The following is a 25,839-nucleotide window of genomic DNA, read 5'->3' as shown; positions in this document are numbered from 1 at the left end:
GTACGTGGATGCGTGAGAGGATCCGCGAGAATGATCCGTATACGCGTGCATGCGGTGCGTGTCGGGATTCGTGGGGTTTTGCACGGAGTGCGTGTGCGTGGTTACGTTTGCGTAAGACTAAAGCGGGTGTAGGAGGTACGAGACGCCGAAATGAAGAAACGTGTAAAGATAATTTCGTAGGGTAAGAAATGCGCGCCGTGGAAAACACGCGACAGTGGCATAAGCAGCGAAAGGAGTCGTCAATGCTATCTTTTTATTCAGTGCCAATCATTTTTTATTTTTTATTTTTTTTTTGTAAATGTTTAATTGATTCAAAATTAAAATAACTTATAGACACAGCTCTTCAATTTTTGATTAATTACTTTTTTAAAGAGTTTATTTATTTCTCTGCTATTTTCGATTTCATAAGTAAGTATATCGTGTTCTACGCCAAGTCGCGTGTCGTTACATCACCGCTGTTTCATTGTCGGTATAGTGTTTATATTATCGTTGTATAGACAGAAAAAGAGAGAGAATGAGAGAATAAAAATAAGAAAATGGAGCGCTTAATTAATCGACGCGTAACGAAAAAAAAGTGAGATAAATATTGCTATACATATGTATATACAATGCGAAGTGGAGAGAAGAGTTGAAGTGGCTACGACGAGCATGATAAGGAGGGAGATAGAAAATATTTCTCGCCGCCATTACTGGTCATTGCGAATCGTTATTATACGATTACGACGATTATTATTATTGTAATCGCTATTATCCTATTATTGTAACTATCATTATTATTGTCATTGAATATTATTAGCGGGGATTATTATCGTTCTGGCGAGTCCCGAGTGAACGATGCAAGTGGTGGAAATCAATCGGTGGTGGCGTAAAAGAAAAGGGGTGCGTGAGTGTGAACGATAAGTGGAATGTACGCGGGACGAACAGCAATCGAGATTGTGAGAAGAGGCAATGCGCACGCGAGAAGTGGCGCGGACAAAAAAATTTTTAGAAGGAGGCGGAAAAAAAAAAATTTTGTTTTAAATAAACAACGAATCACACCGAGATTTCTACATTTTTGACATGCCGATCTCTCTGTCTATCTGTTTGTCTATCAGTCTGTTCGTCTGTCTGTCTGTCTGTCTGTCTGTCTGTCCGTCTGTCTGTCTGTCTGTCTATCTGTCTGTCTGTCCGTCTGTTCCTTGTGCGTCTGCTATGTCTTAGAAACGAGTGCCACCTGCCCAACGTGCGTCCATTATAATTCTCGTTATTAGATTGATACATTTGACGCTTATTGTTAGATACGGATGTACGCGAAAGTTTTCTTTACGGATGAGTCACGTCGAAAATACGCCGGCGATGTTCGCGTCGCATCGACGAATTTTACAATTAAATCCTCTCTCCGTCACTTCCGTCAAAACCGTGAGGTAATCGTCATTGCGATCGTCACAGATGAATCGATATTCGAATATCGGCGTTGGCTACAAATGCACTCGTCGAATCGCGAACGAGCACTCGCGATTTATATACACGTTTGTGCCAGCGCACCGTTGGATAAAATCAGAAAGTCTTGTTCTTTCGATATTCGAATATTCGATCACGGCCTCGCGAATGTCGCGTCAATTTCGGTTTGGCGAGTCAGAATATCGATTGTGTCGTAATAATTACGTATAGTCTTAGTCTAGATATTTCGATCACTTTAATCTCGTTTAAGAAAAATTGTTTCCTGACTTAATGACTTTTCAGCGATCGATGATAATCTTTTAGATTCTAAATTTTCAACGCGCCACCGACTTTTTTGGTTTTCTTTCGAATTTGCCGCACGTTATCGACACGCTGTATTTGCACGTCGAAATATCTAAATTAATTGCGCGGATATCTTAAAATAATTCCAGTTATTTCGAGCAGTCAGGTTGTAATTTAAACCTCGGCGAGCCTAAAGCGCTGTCGACAAACCGTACGATAGACTGTATAGTAACTTTTATGACTTCTTTTATACACCCGATTTAACGGTAGCGAAGCCTAGTCGACGTGCCGGATGTGACATAATGTACCAGTGCCAACGAGATCACACGATCGCAAGACGCCGAACTGCATTTGCGAGAACAACGGAGGCACAGAATGCGGCTGACGTTCGCATCGCAGCAAGAAATGCGCAAGTAAGCAATAAGATGTTGCGGTAAGATTTATAGATTTGCAAAATACTTCACGAATTCTAAAGAATACAGTTTTAAAAAAAAATTATTATATTTAAAAAGAAAGAGATACAGAAGACATCAAAGAAAAACAAAAAGTTGCTCCCGTTAATTGTACTTTAATTAATTTTCGTGCAAAAATTAATACAAATTCTTTATTAATAATTCAATAATTATATGATTCATATTTCTATTAATTTTCTAATAACCCCGTGGTAATTATAAAATTTATATTAATAAAAAATAATGTGATATCAAATTATTTATACGTGTAAACGTTAAAATTCAGTGTCCAAGGATTTTAATTCCTAACATAATTTCAACAACGCTCATATTTTCGATCAGCCCAACAGTAAATGCAGTTCGGGCAGTAAGTTCGGCAACGCGAAATGCTCAAGTGCGACAAAACGAATAAGAACTTTCAACCCGCCGCTTTTATCGAGAATAATGAACCGAGTCCCGTAGGTTTGCTGCGGGAATTTAAGCGCGTCGGAGAACATGCGCGATATTGTAATTCTCGTCGGCGACGACACTCGCTTCCGGCGATCGCTGCTGCCCGAGGAAATCGGCGGTGGGCACATCGTCGGGTGACGTTATCGTGTCGCGATTTATCCCGCGATATCTGCGATTCCACGTGCGCCGTTCGCATAACTCACGTCCGGCAAAACGACAGGGCTCGCCGGGGCTTAAACCGCGACAAATCGTACCCGTATATACATTGTGCACAGGCACATACACGCATGTAGTGCAGCTACGTGAGCACGCACTTGTAAGTACGTTCGTTCCTGCGTTGTGTTACTGTCGCGTTTCTTTCGTCGCTTCGTCACGAAACGCACACGCCGTCTCGCATAACGCATTAATACGGTCGAGCTCGCTCGATTTCGCTCCGACGGGCAAATGGCACTTAAATCCGTCTATAATTCCTCACGTAATTCCGCTCCCGACTGAAAGTCGAATAGGGGGGGTGTTTGATAAGGTGAGCGGGATAGAAGAAAGGGGCTGGAAGAACGTGAGCGAGTGAGAGTTGATGAAATGTGTGAAAGGAAAGAATAAAGCGAAAGAGAGAGAAAAAAAGAGAGAGAGAGAGAGAGAGAGAGAAAGCGGAAGCAGAGACGCTATATGTGTAAAATATTAATTACCTAATTATTACAAGGAGCCATTACTCTAACAGAAATAAGAGGAGAAGAAAAACACTCACACGCATTATGTATGGATAAACTAAACTAATCTATTTGTAAGCTAACGTCTACACTCTACACAATTATCCACGTATGTAAAACGATTGAAATAACGAACGGTTAAAATTATTGTTTAAAAAATAATAAACGTATTAAAAAAAAAAAAAAAAAAAAAAAAAAGCCGACAGTGATAGTCACTTTACAGGTAGTCCGTCCTACTTCTCCCCTTTCGCCACGCGCATCAAAAATCTGTATACTACACATCCATCAAGTGGAACCCGGGACTTTGCACCTGCCTAGTCATCGGCGTCTCTCTTCCCTCGAGCGGCAGCGATGACCTTTTGTGACAACTTTTATTGCTAAGGCACTTTATGATAGGGAAACCCCCGTTATCGCGCGGCGTAAATACAGGAGCCCGATAAATGATGGATGAATTTGGAGCATCTCGGAAAAGACCTCGGGCGAACAAGTGAATTATCCGCGGGCGAGTTCCGAACGAAAGGAATTACGTGGTAGACAAACTTCTCTCCATAAGCTCCTTTTCTTGACGCGAAACTGCGTAGCACTCGTTAATTTCGTCCGGTGCGTCAACCGGCTCCAAGAACGACGTGCTCTTCCACGCTTTTGTCACCGAGCTGAAAACTTTCAGATAAGAAAGACCGTCCTGTCCTTAACTTCTTAATTGCACGCCACGTAATATCATCGCTTGTCGGCTTTACTCTCTACGGAAATTGTTTCTTATTTTTTTTTCTGCATGGTTTTTTTTTTGTTTCTCTTTAAGTTTCTTTTCGAAGTATATATATGCACGAAACACTTATATCTATGTTTTTTCCCTCGCAAGTAAACGATACAGATACTTCCACGTGTCTTTTTTTTTTTTTTTTTAATAGCATAGACGTGCTCCTTCTCATCAAATTATGAAAATAGCTACATTCTCGTCGCTCCGCCGAGAAAAGCAAGCTCTACCGGCTTCCTACTTCAAGCTGAAATATGAAGACGAGGGGGAAAAAAGAAGAAGATGGATACTCGCGGACACGCCGAGGCAGAGGGAAGTATAAATTCACATCAGTAGCTTGGAAATGAATTGCGACGTAAGCATATAAAGAACCATTAAAGCGCTCTCTTTCTCTCGAAAAATAGAGATTAGTTTCGCGGATTATAAATTCTAGTTAATTAGAATCAAGTCGTCGGAAGTTCCCTCATTGGGATGGAGCCGCATTCATGGTATACTATACTATTTAAGATCATGGCAAGGAAGCGCAACTTTATATTGATCAACGTACCGAAATAAGAGAGCAATTACTGAAGGAAAACTTTGTAACAATGCGTCTTAAAGACAATTAAAATTTAAAGTTTATCCATGTCAAAGACAGTGAACATTAGATAACAAAATGTTATATTAAAATATTAACGTTAAATGTGGTAATTAATGACGCATTTTTTTTTTAACGCGCAATCGAAGCGACACGTTATCATATGTCATACTTGTGATTACAATTCTTTTCTCTTTGCTAGAGTATTTATTAATAATCAGATTGTGGTATTAGAATTTAATTTTTTTTCTTTTTTCTATGAAAGTTAAACACGCGATTCTGTACTGCGCAATGACGGTAAGCTTTAGAAAGCGGAAACTCGACCAGCATTCAGCACGAGTTTCGTCATGTAGACATTAATATCCTCTCACGTGCGTGCTCTCCCCACAGAGACGTGTATATACGGTGACGACGAAAGGGACTAGCTACAAATGTTACGGACATTCTTGCTGTGTAAAATGACCTCTGTCCCAAGATTTATTCCGCCTGCTTAACACGCGGGTTTCAACTTTCGTTGAAATCGAATATATTGCTATTCTAATGTTGCAACTAGACATCAGGCACCGAAAAATCCTGAATAATGCGGCAGTGATAACATCAACGTCTCGCGGACCACGTACGCCCGGTCGTTGATCCTTTATTTGTGAATCTCATCCCTACATAGTTCAACGCGCTGTTAAAGAATTTATATCTCGAACATTAACTTTAATGTATTGGGAGGAAAAAAAAAAAAAGAAGTAGCCGCTGTAGCTAAAAACTACGTGTGGTAACTAAAATTCAATCGTGAAATATAAACACTTAATAACTTAGTTCTGATAGCTATTTTCTCTCTTTCTTTCTCTCTCTCTCTCTTTCTCTCGTAGTAGTTTTGTTGCAGTTGAGAAATTTATTTTACGTTACGGCAGCAAAATAATTTCAGTAAATCATGATTAGCTACGGCAGAGCAAAATTTTTGTTTTCCGTGCACGAGTATTAATAAAAACTAACAATTTTTGGGGGGAAAATTGATAGCGTTTGACTTTCTTCGGGAATATTGAAAAGATAAAAATGACAATTAATTTTACGACACGTTAACAAGTTTACGACGATTACGGAATCACTTTTGAACAAGGCGAACTCAAATCGGCCCATTCTCTCAGTAACCGTACACACGCACGTCGCCTCGATCGAGATGGAGGGCACTCGACAGTCGAGGTAGCGCAAAAACGTTTCGGTCTACTCTTTCTCCTTTTCTCAAGTGCCATCCTAACGTAGCTCCGCTCGAGGACCTTTGTCGTGCATCTCAAGGACTTCGGCTATCCGCCGCATTGTGTAGCGGATTTTCCATTCTCATCTCAAAAGATAGTGCGATTTAGAATCATCGAAAAGACGAGGTGTCTTTGCCAGAATCGTACTAGATGTTCCCACATGATAACTTACCATTCTTTTAAGCAATACATCACATTTATTAATTTATTTTTTCCTTTTTTTTTTTTCTTGACGCGAGACATGTCTCTTGATGTTGAATTCAACCGCTCTGGATGCTGTCATATTAAACGAACAAGAGACAGCTTGTACAATAATGTATTCGTATTTCCCATTCCATTTTTCATTTATTTATTTTTTTATTTTTTTTTGGCATTGTACACGCGCACCGACATTTATTGCTCTACGATTTCGCGTTAGGGATAATTCCAATCTACCAAGACAAAAGAAGAATTGAAGTCGTTGGTTTTCCACCCCGTCGGTGGTGTCTATCCCTCTGTCGTGAGAGTTGACGAGGACGCAATATCTTTTCTACGTAGCATTCTTCTCCGCCAGCTCGTTCCTTCTTTCTCCTTTTGGATAGATTGGCTCCCAGCACGTATTCGAATTTTCCATGTCGAGTCGCTCGAGACTTCTCTCTTACAGGAATCCAAACCCTCCCCGTTCCTTCTATTTCATTCTAAACGGGACGAGAAAGTATTTCAGAGTGCCGGGGCGAGCTTCGGTGAAAACATCGTGTATACGTGATACGGATGTTTGAACATCTGAAAGATTCGATGTCGATATTAAACGATGAGAACTCGTCCGATACCGCGACGCTAATTTCTATGTTACGTGATCTTTTTTCTAGACGATCAATTTACTTCGTTTAAACGTTTAAACGTCGGTGGATTGTGGGTTTTCACAGCCATGTAAAACGCGTCGATCTTATGTAAAAGAGTCACGGAATACCGTCGTAAAATGCATCGCCGACCAACTCGTGAAACTCGTGCATTCTCGTTCTTAGAAGATGTATGTAGTAAGCGAAAAAATGCCGGACTGCGAAATGGGGAAACTTTGGATAGAGAGAAGTTTTAACGTCTCGTTGCGGAGTCAGCGCTGTTTTTCAAATTCGCTGTGGCGTTATGCGCCTGGTATTGAAACGCTCTGAGCAAATAAATGAAAAGACTGCCATTCGTAATTTGCTCCGGGCATTTGAAACGAGAGGGAAAGAGAGGGAAACAAAATTGCAGTATTGTATACTGAGTGGCCGCTATTGTTTTACGTTGAGTAACGGATTGCTGCTTGTAAACGCGTTCTTAAATTTAAACGTTTTCTCGAATAGTTTCTTAAAGTCCGAACCGAATAATAAAAGAAAAGGTGGAAAAACTCGTTATCTCTCTCGCTATTTTTTTTTATATATAATAATTTTTGCACAAATTTTTTTTTAACGGTGTTAAAGATCTTTTAATATGCCACATCGTTGTAATTCATTCTTTTCTTTAAGTTCCCTCATTAAAATATTCTTTATTAAAGACAAAGCGTTCGAGTTTTACCTTCTTGTGCCTCGCTGGCACGGCGTTAAAGAGGTCGAGAAATGAGCTTTATTTGTAAAATGATTTTATCCATGAGAGTTTAAAGAAGCGATCATAAAACTTGCCCGGCCTACGAGGAAAATGAGTTTCTTATGGAATTCCAGTTGACAAAGGAAAACCGCGCGGAGTGTATATCTGCCTTAAATTCGCGAGGCAGAAAGTCGACGATATAAATGTTCACCCTGTTCTCCTTTCTCCGCCAAGTTTATCAGAAAATGACCTCGACACGCTCGCTCTGCTGTGGCGGCGCAAACCGTATTGTATGCACTTCTGGTATTATACAAGACAGATCTAAGGTCTTTTCGCAAGTTTCCTCCAATGTGATTTTGTCAGTGCTGCATGGACTCTCAAATATTAAAGTCTTTCTTGTTGAAAATGTATTAACTTCAACGCGCATTTCGCAGATTACCACAAAAGATACAACCGAAAGAAATATATTTTCTTAATTAAGTATATTTTGATACCCGCGTCGACTTGAAATTAGAAACGATAATTCCTGGGAATAAAAATATTCCCAGTTTCACCACCTCGTGCATATCGATAAATAATTCGCGGCGGGAATATTTTACAATAAAAGGGAAAAATCTCAGAGCCGCGGATAGCCGGCGCGGGGAGAAATGAAGAGTTTTCCTCCGGCTCCATTATTGTTATCGCGGCGAAGGCAAGGAGCGTGCGTTGGCTACGGTGAGTCCGAGATATTCATCTGCAATTCTCCTTGCGATACCGTCCTGAAAGAAATTAATCTCCGCCTTCATTCCGCCGGCGCGATCGCACTTTTATTACAGAGAGCGCAGCCCGAGCGGCGTAATTACGGCGAAAATACCACCGCGCGCAGAGGGCGGGTTTCGGTTTCCGCGGGTAATCCTATCTCCCCTTTCCCCTTGCCGCGCCTGTTGCCGCCGCTTTGAGGACTCCAGACGCTTTCCGCCGGATACGTTTGCAGCCGAGGATGTAATAATGCAAGCCCAACGACACGGTGGTTTCGTCCCTCTGCGTCTGATGCCACGGCCTGCCCTAGGGGATCCAGAATGCGCTCCGTGTCCCTCTGATCTTAGGGAAGGGCGCGGCTTAACATGCCACCGAGACGTCCGTTGTTGTTAATGGACCGAGCTCGCGTTTCCCCGCTGTGTACTCGACAAAGTGGAAACCGATGGTGGACGAGATGTAATTTCATTATTAACTCGTTGCTCGCGTAACAGCTGATATTATGACATATCCCGAGGCGCTTTTATCAGAGTTCGGCTTCTTTCTTCATCCTACCCCCGAGCTTCGTCTAGATCCAACGGTCAATTAAATTGAAGGACTTTTATTTTTTTTTTTTTTAAACGTAACAAACGCGTTCGTATTCACTCCGCCGTGATGATGCTAATTAAATGGCGCAGGCCGCTTGCTTAACGGGCAGAATGGTACGAACGTGAAATGATCCCGCCGTGGCTTTTCACGTATGGATAGAAATATATATGACTGATAATTGCGCTTGCATAATTATTGAGTTCCAAACTTCGAAATTATTATGCGGAAGGTTTATAAAATCGGTTTTGGCCAATCGAGTAATCGCGCAGCACAGACGCGAACGGATCTATCAAAAGTTAATAGCGCATCTCATTATGAGCCTTGCATTGATGAATAATGAAATGTTTATTACTCGGCGTATATTTGCGTATTCTTCCCTGTATATATTTTCGCGTCAGTTAAGTTTATCCCGTAAATTCTTGTCGCATTAGAACACAAAATATTCTGAATCCCTTATCGAAACAGTTTACGAAACTTATTCACCCCCGCGTCGATTAATATGAGCTCGGTAACGAGATTCCAGGTGATATCGCCCTTTTTCAAGTAATATATTTTACGCCGGGCGTGGAAAGGGAAAACTCCTCGTGTTTCAGGACGCGGTGTCACTTCCGGCGGCAGTCGAAACTGCGAAAAGCAATCCGGGACGCCAGCTCCGGGAGGCGGTGCGCGTTCTGCGAAATTAAGTTAATCGGAAAGAACCAATTTCTTCGGGAAGTACTGCGGCAGTGCTACGGGCGATGCCTTCCGAATCAATACTTTACTCGTCGCGGCGAGCCCTCGGTGCAACGCTGCGGAGCAGCTTAGCGTCGCCCTGATACCGGCTCGGTACGTTTCGCATTCGCGACATTCGAGCGCGCGCCGCCCGCATGTACATTGTGCAAACTTAACGGGGCTGCCGCCTTCCCGATCTTCGTTCAATCCGCTCGCGACATCACCTAATTTCTAATTAATTGCGGCTCCGCCGGGCGCTTATTATTCACGGGTTTCCGCCGTACGCCGGTGAGTTTTCGCTAGCGGGTTTCGGGGCGAGACGAGTTTATTAGCAAAAAATAAGAAACCCATTGCGCGCTAATTGATCGTAAAAATCCGGCTTAATTATCGCGGGACTGATAGCGGGAGAGAACTTGGCGCCGTTCGTCTCTGAATTCGCTTTTTGTGTATTAACGTCGCGAGCGGGTGATATTTTTCGCGTCGAACTCCCTCCCCCCCCATCTCCCCCCCCACGTCGTCGGACTTCCATCGAATGTTGCGTCTGACGGAAGCCGTTAAAAAAGTTTTCGCCATAATTAGCTCTTTCGACGGGTACCTCGGGCTGAAAAGTTCGACCACATAAAAGTCGTAGCGTCGAGTTAAGCTACGCGGATGGACGGGAACAAGCCATTGGGGTTCTTCATTGAGACCGCACCCATAACGCGGTGATGAACGATCGTGGTCGATAAAAGCGACCTTTCCTTTGTAGCAAACTGAGTACCGTTCTCGTGCTTTAACAACTAAAGAGCATAATATGTTATATCGCTATTAAACGTTGACGATCAAAGATTTCATTGCACACGCTATATCTCCGAGTTTCAGAGCTTATTATTTTTAAATACCGCACGCTGTATGGTTTCTTAATTAACGATAAGATATTCCAATTGAGATCAATTTTTATAAAAGGAAAAAGAAAACAAAAAAAAAGAAATAAAAATTAAACGTAGGGTTGGTTACGATCGGCTGTTTGCGTGAAATGCGTGCATTCCTCACGGCACTCTCGTATTGTTTCAAAAACAATGCGGTACATATTCGGAGGGCGTCTTGCGTAAGAGCTACGACGAATGCGCTCACGGTGCGCATCCCGAGTCCCACGGGGTTATATCGTGACGCGATGCGAATCCGACATCGACCGCGAAAACGGCGGGCTTCGGCTTCTACCCTCCCGTTTGACGCCACGCGAGAACGACCGTCGACCACGGGGGTGCCTCTTACGATACCGGCTCGGGAATTGCAGCTAACCGCACGTAGAATCAGCAGTGCCATCGAAGAAGGAGCACTGTTGTAAGCGGCCTACACACCACGCCCGCGAACTAGGGCGGTGCCACCGTCGTAGAATCGATATCCGTTCGCTCTTACTGGATTTTATTTGCTAGAAAAAAAAAGGGAGAGAGAGAAAGAGAGAGAGAGAGAGAAGAAAAGAGGAAGACGCCAAAAATAAAATGCGTGGAAGGGTAGCAAGTAAAATTGGTCTTGCCGTTAGATAGAAATACCGAATTGTTTGTAAATGATACGCTTCGTTTCAGCGGCTTGCTACGCTTCCAATTATTCGTAAATTCGAATTTACAGAGAAGCGTATTTTTTCAAAGATGCGATAAATGAGAAACGTACAAATAAAAGTGGTATACGCGTGTATTAAATTTCTCGTCTGCAGTTCGATATTGACGGGCTTCTTTCCATGATTAAATATAGATAGATTTATGGAGCGTTCACGATCAAAGAAAAAAAAAAAAAAAGGAATATAAATGTTAATCAATTTCAGCCGCTAATGTATCTTACAGACCTGTCGCGTATTAATTTTAATAAGTTCGCTATAAAAGATAAAGCAGTCCGCCGAAAATGTAAAAAAAATTAAATTTTCCATTTTAATTGCCATTAAATGGCAACATTAATGTTCCGTCAGTGCAATTATGCCGACGTAATTTTCTTGAATCCAATTTTTATCGTCGCGTAGATGCGTGCACATTAAAGTTCCTAAGGCTTTGCCAAAGTTGAAAAAAAAAAAAAAAAAAAGAAAAAGAATGCGCGGTGTTTAAAATTATATCTCGACTCCAGTTGTATCCGCACAAATTTGAACCACGTCGTTAAGTATACGAACTCGGCGTTTAAGATAAAGATTGCGTTAACATTTCCCCGTTATAAGAACACATCATATCATCGTAGATCTCTAAATAAGAGAAGCGAGTGAGATAAAAGCATACTGCCGTCGACATTCATCGCGCTTCGTTCAATCCGATTTGGAAATGCGTCTTGAATTATAGGTAATTTGCATGCTTCGGTTATAACACGCTGTTATAGTTAATTACGACTTTGCGATGTGCCGCTTTTACGGAATACCACCCAGCTATTATGGATGCACGTCGAAGTCCCTTTATCCGTGCCAGCATCCAGAAGCAGGTAGGGTTACACGTGCGACGAGGCTGCGCACCAAGATAGGTGCATCGCACCCGCCGTGTAACGATAGAAAGCCGCACTTTGTAACGGAGTAAAAAGGGCGACCCTTACCGGCAAAACAAACACGATGTTGGCAATAAAACGCAAAGCAACCTTTACGGTATAAATAGGGCGAAAGAGCATTTAATGGCTTCACCGTCGTTCAACAGAGTGACGACTCGTAAATATCTCATAATTTTATTTCAACGTTATTAGGCAATCTTATTATTTCAAAGATCACTCAGAGTTTATGAGAAAAGGCGTTTCGCCCGGTTCGATTAAATAGCAAAATCCAATGGTCCCTACCCACCGCTAAATCGCCGAGGCTATTAATGACGTTAACGTCATCCTGATAGTCCTACGCAGATCCGTTATGTGGCATTAACGCGGAACAAGTAAAAAATTAAATAAAAAAAAAAAAAAAAGAAAAAGATGAACATAATTATAGAATTACCATGGACGGTCTCCTCTAGAATCTTTCGCGTGTATCGATTATTCGTTGCGGAACGAAGAAACAGATATTACTTTACAGTTGGCGAGAATTACCGGATCTAGTATTATTAACGAGCTCTGCTTTCGCTTCGCAATCAATATATCGGATTTCTTTCATCGCCAGTAATATCAACGACATCGGCGCCGCGAGAGTGTCATTATTCCCGCGGAAACGCCCACCGGACTTTGACGTCATCGAATAAATCCAAAATCAATTTCTCTCGGCGAGGGCACGATGGGCCTATCGCGCAATGTCTCTCTAGTGGCCCACAGGACGAAACAGTCTCGTCATTCTTATATCGTTACCGGTGTTGCCCGAGGGTTTCTCGAAGGGACCGACATAATTTTTCATTCTTTATCCCGCGACGCTACGATATCAAATAGAAAGCAAACGTGAAAAAGAAACGGTGAACGGAAACGGAACATTATGGAAATCAGACTGATTGGAAGAAAGAAATATAAAATATAGCAAAATAATTTTTATATTTGCGTACAAGTGTATTACAAGTTTAAAAAAAGAGAGAGAAAAAAACATTCTTTTTTTTTTAGAGGTATAAAGTATTTATGACGCGTGCAAATAGAACATAAGTGCTATCTCGAGGAGAGAGTGCTCTCCTCCTCTCTAGTTTCCATCGCTCACCCTCTGCTACTTTTACCGCTTCTTGATGCACCGTCCCATTTCGTGTCATATCTCACCCAATCCACATCGGCTGTGCGCGATTAAACCCCTATCGCATCTTCTTGTATGCGATAGGGGTTATAACAACATACTTGAAAAATGGTTATCCTCTAAATGGAAGTTATATGAGTAGAGCAAACAAATATAGATAAAGTAAATGCTGAACGATGTATAATAGCTTTCGAAATAGATTATTTTTCGTCCTCATCTGGCATAAATTTATTTATTAAAGTCCACAAGACAAAATTATTCCACAAATCTAAATGTTTTAAGAAAGTTTAGGTAAACGTTATTAAAATAGATTAAGTAAATTTGCAATTTTATTTTAATTACGCTTGATATGTTCTCGAACCATCGTATAACATTTTTTTAATAAGCAGTTACCATAATTTCAGAAATAATTTCCGATTTGCGGAATAATTTCCCAAGAAGTTTTTCTATTCGAAAAGTATTATACATGTATTATATCTTTAAAATATTGACGACGTACTTGCAGAACCGGAGAAGCGTTCCTTTGAATTGTGACAGTCGTTAAGCCATTCTTATTTCAATCTCCTCTTATCGGTTCTCGATATATTTTTCTATTTCTTGTATCGCATCGTGCAATTCAATACAATCCTATCCAATTAGTTAAATCACATAATCATGCACGATAACAATGTAACAAACATTGTTGTAGCTTGTTACGAGATGCATGAGCCATACATCCACCTGGTCGGTGCTATGTGAAATGTTTCTCTGGTTTTCAGCATCCCACTTTCCACTCCCAACTCTGTTATTCGCGTCATTCTGTTTAATGATGTACTCGTAAATCGTGTATTAGTTGTTTGAACGTAATTCGCGTTTGCGCTTTCGCGTACGATAATAATAATGATAAAGAACGAACAGCGGTATTAATTGTCTAGGTGTTAATATTAAAACGGGGAGGAAATACATTTTTTAAGCATGTTTCTTCTAATAATTTAGGCGTTTAACGTGCCTCGTACAATATTAAAAGCTCGCAATGATAAAGCCAGCTGACAACGCAGGAACATTACTTATCTATTTTAAATTACAAAATCTATCAAACTCATATCGCTGTAATATCCGAAGGTGATCGTTTACCTCGAGTCGAGATCGGGATCGTAAGCGACGTTCTGTGTGTTCGAGCAGAGTTGAAATCAGGCTGTCGTTTGCATGCATCGCGTTACTTCATGTTGTATCTCGGCCAATCCACGACAGGCCCGTTCTCCGCGCCGAAAGTTTCACCGCGATCTGCAGCATCCTCGGGGCGGTCGGACGGGGGCGCGTTATATTTCCCAAGGGCCAAGTCGATGAGGGAGAAGCTGCACCCGGGAAACATGGCCATGCAGTCCTTGCCCTCGTGGCCGGCTTTATGAGCCTCGGTGTACGTGCGATGCTCCTGCGGCTCAAAGGAGAACACTCTCTTCAGAGGTAATCTGCAACGAGAGGGGCAAAGTGAGTTACCTGTTAGATTGCAAGTCGTGCGTTCGCTCGCCTATACGGCAACGATCGAATTATTATATATCGAAGGGTCATAGAAAATCCGGCTAGAAGGAAAGTCGGATCCGGAAGGGTTTGATCTTCTACGTTATTCGCCGGGATCCTGTATCCAAAATATTCGTCTGAAATGATGGAGTAACAGTCTCGAGTAAAAAAAAAAAAATTAGAAAGACTTTCTAATTTTCCCAAGTCGCGCATTCGCTCCTTCAAATAATGAGTAAATTACTTAGAAAAATTAATCGTGAGATAATTAATAAAATATTCTGGCGAGGAAAGAAAAATTTATATTCTTGAACTAATAACAAAGATGTTTAAATGCAAAAAAAAAAAAAAAAGAAAAGTTCATAAAATATAGACTACATGGTGGATTAAATTTACTTTAACAAAAACTATTTATCCAACGTTATTTATTTAGCGTTATTACAAATTTTGCTTCTTAGAGAGAAAGTATCAGTTAACTACATCTCTTCCGCCGCATTTGTTCTTTTCCCTTTTCTTTCCCTCCTCTCTTGAATCACATTATTTTAAAGTTACGCGGCACTTAATATTCATGAATTCTTAAAGTGAAATGTAGAGGAAAAAATTCGAAAAATAGAATACTAATTTACGATTCTTCGAGGCGTGCAGTTGCCAGACCTATTCATCTTGTTTAAGAAACTTACGAAAATGATATCCTCATCATTTCTTCTATTAAGGTGTTACCCTTTGGCATCAATCGTTGGGATGCTTCGCAAAGTGCACGTAGAACACAGGTTCTGCCGTCAAAGCCCATTCTAAAAGATAAAAAAAATTAGAAAACTTTTGTAACACACAGTCTGTCAGGAAAAATGCTTCAAGATGTAACTGGAAATCGATACACATATAATACTGTGTAGTATAGAATAGTGTCTGTTTTAAAAAAAAAGAGATTTTTCAAGAATTTTCAGCTTTTAAATTCAAATTGATAAATATGTGTATAAAAAAAAAGAAAGTAATAATCCATTTCCTTGGTAACAAGCTCTTAGGAAACTTTTATTACTCTTAAAAAGAACCTAAGAATTCCGTGGATTCTTTCATGCTTCATACATTTTTTCATAAAAGATTAAAAAGCGTCTTTAAGATTGCGCACTGAAAACGTTTCAAAAATCCGTTTTATTTTTCATTAAATTCAGCCTCGACTTATTTTTATCGTCGTATCTACGAATAGTTGGTAATCTTTTGCCTATTAGGCGTTGCCGCTTTATACACAGGGGAATCTTTTATTTATTAATAAAAAAAGACGGAGACGTTGAAAAGTTCTCGACATTACCATTTTGCGAATCGCATTTGCGAAGGAATTCTTTGCTAAGTTGTCAGTGTCATTACAAAGGTTCTCGAGTTAAATATCTTTGGCTCTATGTATATCCTCGAATAAAAACGCTGCCATTGCCGAGGTCTTATTCAACGAAACGTCACCGACAAAAATAATCGGACCTCCCTGGCAGAGGATATAAATCTGGTTATGGCTATGGCCACGAAGGAAAGAGGGAGAAAGAGAGAAACTATTTTCCCGTGGTCGTTGGCCCGAGAAACGGATAAATGGTCCACCAGACCTGTTCAGAAACAACCCCTCCCGCCGCCGCTATCGGGCCGTCGTGCCGTTCCGCGGCCGTGGAAGCGCCACCCTCTGATTCATGCTACCCTTAAGCCGTACCAACGGCACTACCACCGCCGACCGATCCCTTATAAACCACCGGCGACGTTCCCTATACGTGCACACTCGTGTATGTAGAGAGAGAGAAGCCAACCTTGCATAACCCAAGCGGCCGCCATAAGACGCCGGGCGTAAACCACCACTTTAGCATCTCCCGGGCGAAGGAGTGAATGATTTCATACGGATATTAGCCGCAATACTCTGACGCTTGCCTCGTTATCTCGTGCAAGATGGAGTAAAACGGCAACTGCTAAATGTCCTTCGATAAACGTCTTTAAAAGCGTCGTGAAGGATGCAATAAACGGCGTTCGTTGAATTATGCGATAGTCGACAAATGGTTTTTTATTTTTTCTTTTTTTTTTTCTTTTTTTTTTCGTCGTCTCGCAACAACAGTTGCAGCTGCAAACGTATTTGCATCGCAAGCGTTATGATGTTTGATATAATATTCGGCGTATAAAATTTTCTGTAAAGCGTTGAATTGTGTAGAGGCGCGAAAGAAAGAGAGAAAGAGAGAGAGAAAGAATTGTATAGGCTGCGGGGAGCGGGGAGCGGAGAGGGAACACCGGCGTACGTGCCGCGCGCTAGATCCGTGCCCCCACCACCTCAACTCTCACTCTGTCCTTCTCTGGCGGTCGAGCGAGACGCACGTACACAAGAGCCGCGCTTGGCCTTGTCGTAAGAGATACGTACATTCCTGCAACGAAAATCACCCTGGCACGAGAACCACCATCTCCTCCCCATTCTGCGTGTACGGAGAGCAACCCGTATATGTTCTCTTTTCGTTCAAGTGAGTCATGTTCTTAGTTATGCGTTCATTTCTCCGCGGCGATCGTGTAACCTAAAGAATAATTAATCCGGAATCATTTCGATCGAGATTTGAGTAAGCTAATCGAAAGCTATGTTCTCTCTATTGCCAACAGCGTTTCCGCCGGGCGTGAAATTCTCGCACGCGGTCGGAAGTGTATCGTGACGTCCTTCTCCGGCGGTCGAGCGAGACGCACATACATACATACGCAGGAGCCGCGCTGACCTTGTTGAACGAGATACACACATTTCTGTAACGAAAATCATTCTAGCACCATCTCCTCCCCATTCTGCGTGTACGGAGAGAGCAACCTGTATCACTTCTCCTGTCGTTCAAGTGAGTCATATTCTTATTTATGCGTTCGTTTCTCCGCGGCGATTATCTAACCTAACGAATAATTAATTCGGGTTTACTTCGATCGAGCTCCGAGTAAGTTAATCGAAAGCTAAGCGGCTTCCGCCAACCGTGAAATTTTCGCACGTGGCCGGAAGTGTATCGTGATGTCGTAAAATAATCGCTGTTTAGTCGAAGCTCCGTCACGGCGGGACTTGAGTAACGAAGATCGCGACGTATTCACGCGTTAATAATTCGTCTGCACATCGAACGTGATATTTAGTATAATATTCGCCGTAAATTCCTGCGTGCGACAAGAAACAGATCGCGCCGCGTGCAACGTATTGTACATCAACGAAGTAATCTCAAAGTACAGATCACCATTTCTTAAAATATGTAATGTAAAAAATTTCATACTTTTAACAAAAATTTTTGCTTTTATTAATCGGAAAAATTTCGAAGTTATGTAAATTTTTGTACGTTTCTCCTTGACTTTAATTTTACTTTTACGGGGTTTTACTTTTCATATTAAATAAAACCGTCGTGTCAAAACGGATATTAATGTTGCCGTATTTTGTCGCAATCCATTAATTAAGATTGTTACATTCTGTCAATTAAGATTAAACATTATCGTGTTATATAAATCCAGGCGATTTATCACAAATAACAGAGTTAATCAAATTATAATTAACCTCTAGATTGTTTTCGATTTAAAGAATTATATACAAATTGTAATTTAAAACACTTAATACGGGGTAAAATTTTTAAGATAAAATATGTTGGAAAGAAAAAAAAAAAAAAGAAATCAAAATTAATGAAATGCCAAGTGTTTTAATTAAATGACTCGTTTCAATAAAACGCCGTTTGACTTTAAGTCAGGCAATTATAATTAACCGAGTAAATTCTCTAAAATTAATTTCCGTTTGTATATGTACAATATTACATAAACGACTATTTATATAGATTTTTATTACGTGCCACAGCGGTCCAGTTAAAATGATTAATTAAACGCGGTTCGAGTCTTTGTCAAATAATTAAAATTAATTGGCAAAGTCCGCCGCGTAATTGCTATCATCATACACGTCCATACCGATAATACAATATGACTTGACAAATTGTAAGCTCGCGTGACGCGATAATAGCGCCGACTATGCCTCCGGCCGACATACGTTGCGAAGAGTTCGGTCTCGCCATCATTATCGCGATGTATCGGCTTTTCCTCCGTTAATGCGGTCGATACGTCGGTACGCCGCGATAGATGACACGGAAGGAAACCGAGGTGCTTCGACGAGTATCCATAAAGAGACAAGACGGCCGTTCGATCGCTCCGAAGCCGCTAAAACCGCGCGCCGTTCTATTTTATTACGAAGCGTGTCTCGTCGTCTGAGGGTGTCTCGTGAAAATTCGTCGCCTCCCCTCGAGATGCTGAAATCCAGGTTAATATATTCCCTCAATTTGAATAGATGACGGTGGCTGACGTTGATCCGGAGAAATTGTTGTCTTAACGCGGACACGGGGATGTTATCAATCGTTATCAGATGCGGAATTAATCGGAAAGCAATTCAGACAACATCAATCATTAGATCACCGTGCTTTTATTAACATAATTTGTCTAATGCTCAATTATTCGCTTCACTAGACGTTACAGAGCGCGCAGGCATTAATTATATTAATACCTTTCGGTTAATTAAGTAAACTACACATGACGGATTTAATTGATCGAATACCGCGACATATTCATTAGTTATAGACCCACGATACACTGAATCTAACGTTAAATACTCCGTGATTAATTTTAATGCTGCCGGCCGCGGAATTTCGCGACTATGTCGCGACTATGCGTTTGTCTATTGCGTTAGTGCGTCTGAACAATAGTCTCGAAGTGGAGAAAGACGCACACAAGCCGAAGTTGTGTCGATGCGCACACCAAATATATTGAGATTGTTAATTGCAATACTAATAAAATAAATCCTTTTCTGTTTCAGACAGGACTCGAAGAAGAAAGTGTCGTTTCGTCGGTATTGAATACACAAGCGCAGTCGTTCTTTCGAAAGCTTCGCTAAAGTAATCGGTCGGATTTTGCCACGAAAAATTTTAAACCGCGAGTACCATTTTTTTATATATTTTTTTATTAGTTTTTCGGGATTTTAAAGTCACGGTCGTGGTCGCGAGTGTCCTGTGCTCAGAAGGAAGACGTCCTAAACTGAGAGGAGGAGCAGGTCTCGGAAAGACATCGTGCTTCGGCCGAGCAACGTTTCGGTGAGTATTAGTTTTTTATTTTCACAAAATTAGTCTTTTGCTATTTATCGAGATAATTTTTTCGTTTCAATAACAATTCAAAATTATAAAAAATTTAATAATTAGTAAAGAAAAAATTTTATTTGTCAGAGATCTTGTTTAACTTTACTTTTAATAATTGAAAAAGTAATTGGAAATGCGTGACCCTCTTTTTTTTTTTTAATCCTGGACTTTATTATGAGACTCTACAATGTATATTTTATATTTATGTTACAGTTTCGTCATATCTACGACGCTGTGTAACTCTGCCGCTGCGCATCGAACCGGTGAGTCAAAGATTCTTTTTGTAATATTAAAACTCCGGGTGGGAAAAATCACTTAGCACACAAAAAGTATTCAAAAAAGGTTCTGCATTAATAATCAGTTCGATTCTATCTAAGACGTCTTTTTTGAGATCGGATTATATATTATCAGTTTATGCAAAGTAGTTTACAAGCATTTAATCTTTAAATGCGAGCTCACTGAAAACTTCACGAAATTTATTTATTCACAAAACAAATACAAAAGCTAGTTAATTAAACAAAAAAAAAAATACTTTTATTATAAATAATTATTTTTAAAATTAATCATTTATTTTTAACAAAGTAAGTTTGCAAAATAATAATCAAAATTACATACGCGTTCATGATGACCTCCAATTTATTGTAAAGTTCCCTCCGATGTCTCCTTTGTAAGTAATAGTACTCGGACTTATGGTACTTTTTTCTGTTAGGCGTGAAGTGTTGTTTGACGTTTTTATTCCATCCTGAATTCACCCCGTATCTATTAGCGATTGCAGCCGAGCCGTAAGGCTTGCGCTTATTGCTCGTTTTAAGCTTATCGTTCCTCAGTTCTAAAAAGGGCTCTAGGGCAGGTTTGCTCTCGTTAGGTAGGTCGTAAGAAATACCCCAGTTAAGGCCCTCCGTAAAGATGTTGTCCGGAGTCAAAGTATGCACAGTCAAGCAAAGAGCGATCTGAGAATAGTTCATAACTAATTATTCATATAGAATCTGCCGAGGATCAGTTATCTCGCGCGTCCAAAAGATTAATAAATTTCTGATAATTATCAGTTTAATTAAAATAATCGTCCGCCGACGATGAAAATTATTACATTCCGCCTGTATTTAAAATCATCGCATGTAAATAATAATAAAATGTAATACTTCCACCTTGTTACTTTAGAATTGCCTATTGGCAAGTGCATTCAATCGGTAAATAATTAATTATCGAGTTAATTATCGCACGCAATCTTGCGAGCGACGTCCTTTACAACTAAATGTTAAATTAATTAACGCACACGTTACATTTGCATTCATATTAATATTTTTCAAATTTTAAAAATCTGGTTCTGAAGCTAATATGGAACGTAATGATTTTCGACGTTGTGAATAACAATTACCCTTTTGAATTTAAGTGGAAATCTCTACAGGGATTATTTGTAACGATAGATTAGTATTGTATACGATACTCACGGAAAATGTCGAACCCTCCGGAAAAACAACGTAACGCCGTTTTCTCGAAAGATTAGTTTTGTAGTTATCGTTGGCTTCGTATTCGAACGATATCAGGCAAAGAATTAAAACTATCAGGTACTTGGCACTGTAATCCATTGCTGTTCTGTAAAAAGTACACCAATTAGACGTTCCGTAAATTAAAAAAAGTAAAAGCGTGTAATACATGACTATAAATTTTTTTTTATTTTTTCGTTAAAATAGAAAGTTTCTGTAAAAGAACTGCGTTAACTACTTTTACATAGACACAGCTGCGGCTTATCCGTCTTTTTAAAACGATATCTCATTAATCCAGATTTGAGAATCCGCAGAAACCGAATCGCTAATTTCGTCGCGTCAGGAATATGCCTTGAAGCGAAAGGAAATTATTCCCATTGTCCCTCTCCCGTAAAGCGCAAATAGGAAAAAGAGAGACGGTGAATGAATCGGCGCGGGGGGGAGGTTGGTGGGCGCGGCAAGGGCGAAACTTCTTCCAGCGCGAACTTGTAAAGGAATTACCCAACTTTCCGGAGAGCAAATCTCGGTATAATCCGTTGAGAAATTGTTCGACGACTTTCTTGAAATAAAAGCAGCCCATGAGCGACGCCGGTAATACCGCCTTTTTGCCCGCGATCGCGAGAAGCGAACTGCCGTAAACCACCAGGGCTCGTGATTCGGGCTGGTGACTTCGGGCAGGGCGTTAGCGATCGGCGGGAGGATTAGACCGGAAGTTGGAATTGTACGAGGAAATAATCTTGGGATAAATAATCCGGTCGGCTACGCTCCAATGGCTGGATTTATCGCGAGCTCGCAGGTATTTAAGAGCCAGCTTGGAACTTTAATACGGTGTTTCGTGTCGCCTAAATCCGGAATTAAACATCAGATACAGTATGCCGTTATGCACAAAATCGTTCCTTCAATTAGGGTGTTAATGTAAGATTCAAATATTAAGATACAAATAAATCGCTATTAAAAAAAAAAAAAATTAATAGGTATTTCTATTTAAAAATAAAAGAAAGAAAAACAGAAGAAGAAAGAGTTATAGAATCGTCAGAAAACGTTTCAAAAATTTAAGCTATAAAGGACTAAGAAGCTTACCGCTCCGAAAAAGCTCGCGTTTTATCGTGAATGCAAAATTAATTTTTCGTTCCGCGGTAGGGCGCCAGCGATCGCTATTCTTCTTCAACGTTAACCCGGAAAACTTCCGAATTGCCGGCATTAGTTTCTTTCTTGACAGAGAAGTACGTGTGCGCGCGTCACGAGAGCGTTACGTCCACGGTGCGCGTGTACACCATAGGGCAAAGAATTGTGCATCCTCGCGTGATTATACATCTATCACCGTACTTGCGTTTCAGGCCACGAATCTCGTGGATCCTCTGGGAGGTCGCCCGCTCTTTTCTTTCCGAAGAATGTTGTTCGTTCAACAAACGCGATATCGTCGCATTTCTCTCCGCGATCTTCTCTCGTCTCGTCGAAATTTTCTAAATTGAACCGAGTAGTCAAACGTGATGAAAACAAAGGTGGAACGGGTCTATTTTTTACGGCTGCACGTTTCAGCGCAATTTTTTTTATCACGACGGAAACGATCTCGCGATGGTTTCCAGCGCTTCCGAGTTACGTGTGTACACCGCGCTAATTTATTTTCCGCTGTCGCCGATTGTTGCAATGCACGTCGTTCGCTTTGTCAGCGAATATTACCTCATTCTCCGCGTCGGATATTCTCGCCAATATAGATCTTATTACCTCTCAGCGCAGGTATACATATAATCACGCCAAAACGTTGCTCGCCCGCTCAAATTGCAGGCCACCTTCAGCAGCCAATTAATTGCAGCGGCGCGGGATTATTAATGTACCACGGTTGCCGTAGTAGCGCAGGATGCTGTAAAATTTGTTATGCCGGAGGATCGACGCGTGGAGAAACTGTTTACGTACAATACATCCGAGACGTAGGTTCGTTAATGTCAGTTTATCGATAATTTGCTCGTAATATGACGCTCAACGACGTGAACTTTGAATAAAACCGCTATTTTATCGAGCGCGACCGCGCCAAATCTAACGTTGCGCGGCACCGTTGACAATTTATAGAAATAAAACACCGAATGATTGACACATGTCGCGAAAGTGACGTAGCCCGATTTGCCGTCCACATAATTTAGCGCGGACGAGCTGTCAAAGGGTACCCGGGCGCGGTCTGTTTCTGCGGATAGAAATCCGTCGACTTTCCGCCGGTGCAATAATACATCGGATACCCTGTATTCGATGAAAACCAATAATCGATCGGTTCGTATCCGCCCAGTATTGTCAGATCTCGCCGGCTCCGTTCACCATATCCTGTGAAACAAGTCTGATTAGACGTAGCAGCCGTTCGATCGCATTTCAGCTTCAAACTCGATAAAATCTATTCTGATCAATGTGAACCGTCATTGGTTAACGTGCTTTATACTTTTTTTTTTTTTTTTTTTTTCTCGAAATATCTCCTTTTAACTTTGCCGCGGACAACATATAAATGTCAGGTATTAAAATAATAACAACTTAATTCGTTAGAAATTAATTTTGGTTGACGCGTATATTCGTCAAACAGTTGCGTCGCCTAGGAAGGAAAAATTAATACCGCGCTTTAAAGATCGGTAATCAAATTCCGAACACTCCTTTGTAAAAACGCGCTGAGTTTGTTTTAGTAAATCGTCACAAATGCAATTACCGTGCTGCGTAATGGATTAAGAGGCTCGATATAATATTTGCAGTTGAGATAATTACGTTGCACCGGAATCCACGTGCACAGAGCGATTAAATTGAAATGTAATCCTCGCGCTTATAATTTGTAGCATATAGAGATCAAGCATCATTATCTTCTATGGATATTTAATGAGTGGCTAATCAGTTTCAATAAATCCTGAGCTTATTTCGTGCGGTATAGCAGGAGCGTTCAAAGATATAATACAATATATATACCGTGTATATATCTCGATTGGGGTATTTCTGTATTAATTTAATCGCGCCGAACATATCAAGAATGACGTACGAGGTTCACGGAGTCGCGTGGATATCGTTGACACGATCTTCCCCGCAGTAGGAAATTGCTCAAGAAAATCGTTGGAGCGTGGTCGCGGGGGCACGTTCGACGAGGGTTGACCGAGTATTTTCGTGCAACGGCGAGGCAAATAGAACTTCCTGCGTAGGACGGCGAAGGACCGATCCTTCGCGGTAAAAATATATTCCGTAACTCAGTTCGGTAAGCTCTTTAGGAAGTAGGAAATTAGCTCACGGCGGAAAAATGACAAGAGGGCGGGAGGGGAATGATCGATCAGTTACGGGACGATAGCCTGCGGAACATAGTACGCTACGCTTCCATCCATTCAATGTGCACGCCTTCCAGCACCGATTTGGGACGCAGGCGTGCCTCGGTAATTCTTTTTTATGATCGATTATACGTCGTTTTCAGAACGCACGCAATTTTCCGCTATTAAGATAACGACAGTAGGTGGTCTTAAATGCGTTGTTAACATTAGCGTTGCTCTTAAATATATCAATTTGCCGGCGGTATTGCTGGAATGTAAGCGCACGGTTCGCCGAGCCACGTGAGAGCATAATTGAGTTTGAATACTTGAGTGCAAAATTTATAACGGAATGCATCGACATGAAAATTACGGTAAAAGCGAGAAGTTGCGTGACCGTGCGATCTCCCGCGTGACAAGAGCATGAGTAATCGGCTTGGAGTTGCCTCGTATTATCGACGTATCTGACAAAACTTTCTTTTTCATCGTCATTCACTTTCTCTTTCTCGGTTCTCTCCGTTCGCGTGCGACTTCATCGGATATCGAAAATGTCACTTCTTTTGTTACGCCCCCGACAATACTCCCATTCGTAAATTCATTAGAGAAAAACGATCCGCTCTCGTTTATCGAAAACCAGCGTACCGCCGTACCGATAAAGCGATAAATAAAACGATTGGTTTCGAACGCGAAATAATAAGAGTTAAATTAGCTCAACTAATTAAAATGGCGGTTTTACGGTTAATGATGTAAGTTACTGCGCTGTACGTCACTTTTACCTCTCGGCGTAATATCTACGGTCGCTGCTTTACAAATACTGATACGATTCGAAAGAGTCTGCGTGCAGAAATAATTCCCTTTGTGTTAAATATCGGTATGTAAATTTACAAAACTCCCGCAAGCCCCATTCGATCATACGCAAATTTGACGGACACGTTCCACGACCAATTATTCCGACCGATATCCGGAATCCCCGTGTCCGTGAGCGCAAACGAAAATGGAATGGAAACGAGTTGTTTTATTTCGGGCCGGCCGAGCGGGCCGACTGGTAGTTGAATTAAGCGGATATCCTCAGGCTCACCTGCTCACTTATTTCGATCTCCTCCGGCGCTCGTCCACGAGAGTTACCCCGGTGAATGATCTCCCGGTACGGTCCAGCCCGAACCCGAAACGACCGTTATTATTGCAGTTAGGCGAGCACGGAGCATTGTCGAATTCATTAACGTCCAACCGCGCACGGACTTCCCGTTCCTCCGGCTTTATTTAGCGAACGATTAACGGCTCAAGAGTCGAACACGTTGCTGGGTGCGAGCGTAAAATATTGCCGCCGCTATTAGTGCGATTAACGTTTCTGACTGT

The 25,839-nt window shown here is 41.2% G+C and overlaps 1 protein-coding gene and 1 long non-coding RNA gene across 2 annotated transcripts in view; one reads left to right on the top strand and one right to left on the bottom strand.

The window, feature by feature from the left end:
- Positions 1 to 12,198: 12,198 nt before the first annotated feature.
- LOC139107934 (uncharacterized) lies at positions 12,199 to 21,558 on the bottom strand. The gene is made up of 4 exons (XM_070665848.1): positions 21,191 to 21,558; positions 20,358 to 20,692; positions 15,294 to 15,404; positions 12,199 to 14,567 (listed from the first exon to the last, which is right to left on the bottom strand). Exons 1-4 carry the CDS (start codon positions 21,395 to 21,397, stop codon positions 14,315 to 14,317), a joined length of 906 nt encoding a protein of 301 aa, XP_070521949.1. The 5' UTR covers positions 21,398 to 21,558; the 3' UTR covers positions 12,199 to 14,314.
- The window catches only part of LOC139107938 (uncharacterized), a 30,511-nt gene continuing 23,457 nt past the window's right edge, over positions 18,786 to 25,839 (top strand). The window contains exons 1-2 of the long non-coding RNA XR_011546586.1: positions 18,786 to 19,700; positions 19,956 to 20,005. This is a non-coding gene — a long non-coding RNA (uncharacterized lncRNA). The remainder of the gene's footprint in view (positions 19,701 to 19,955; positions 20,006 to 25,839) is intronic.

The sequence above is a fragment of the Cardiocondyla obscurior genome, linkage group LG14, assembly GCF_019399895.1.
Source record: "Cardiocondyla obscurior isolate alpha-2009 linkage group LG14, Cobs3.1, whole genome shotgun sequence".
NCBI classification, from domain to species: Eukaryota; Metazoa; Arthropoda; class Insecta; order Hymenoptera; family Formicidae; genus Cardiocondyla; species Cardiocondyla obscurior.
The sequence above is the reverse complement of the archived record's forward strand: the minus strand, read 5'-3'. Positions and strand labels throughout refer to the sequence as shown.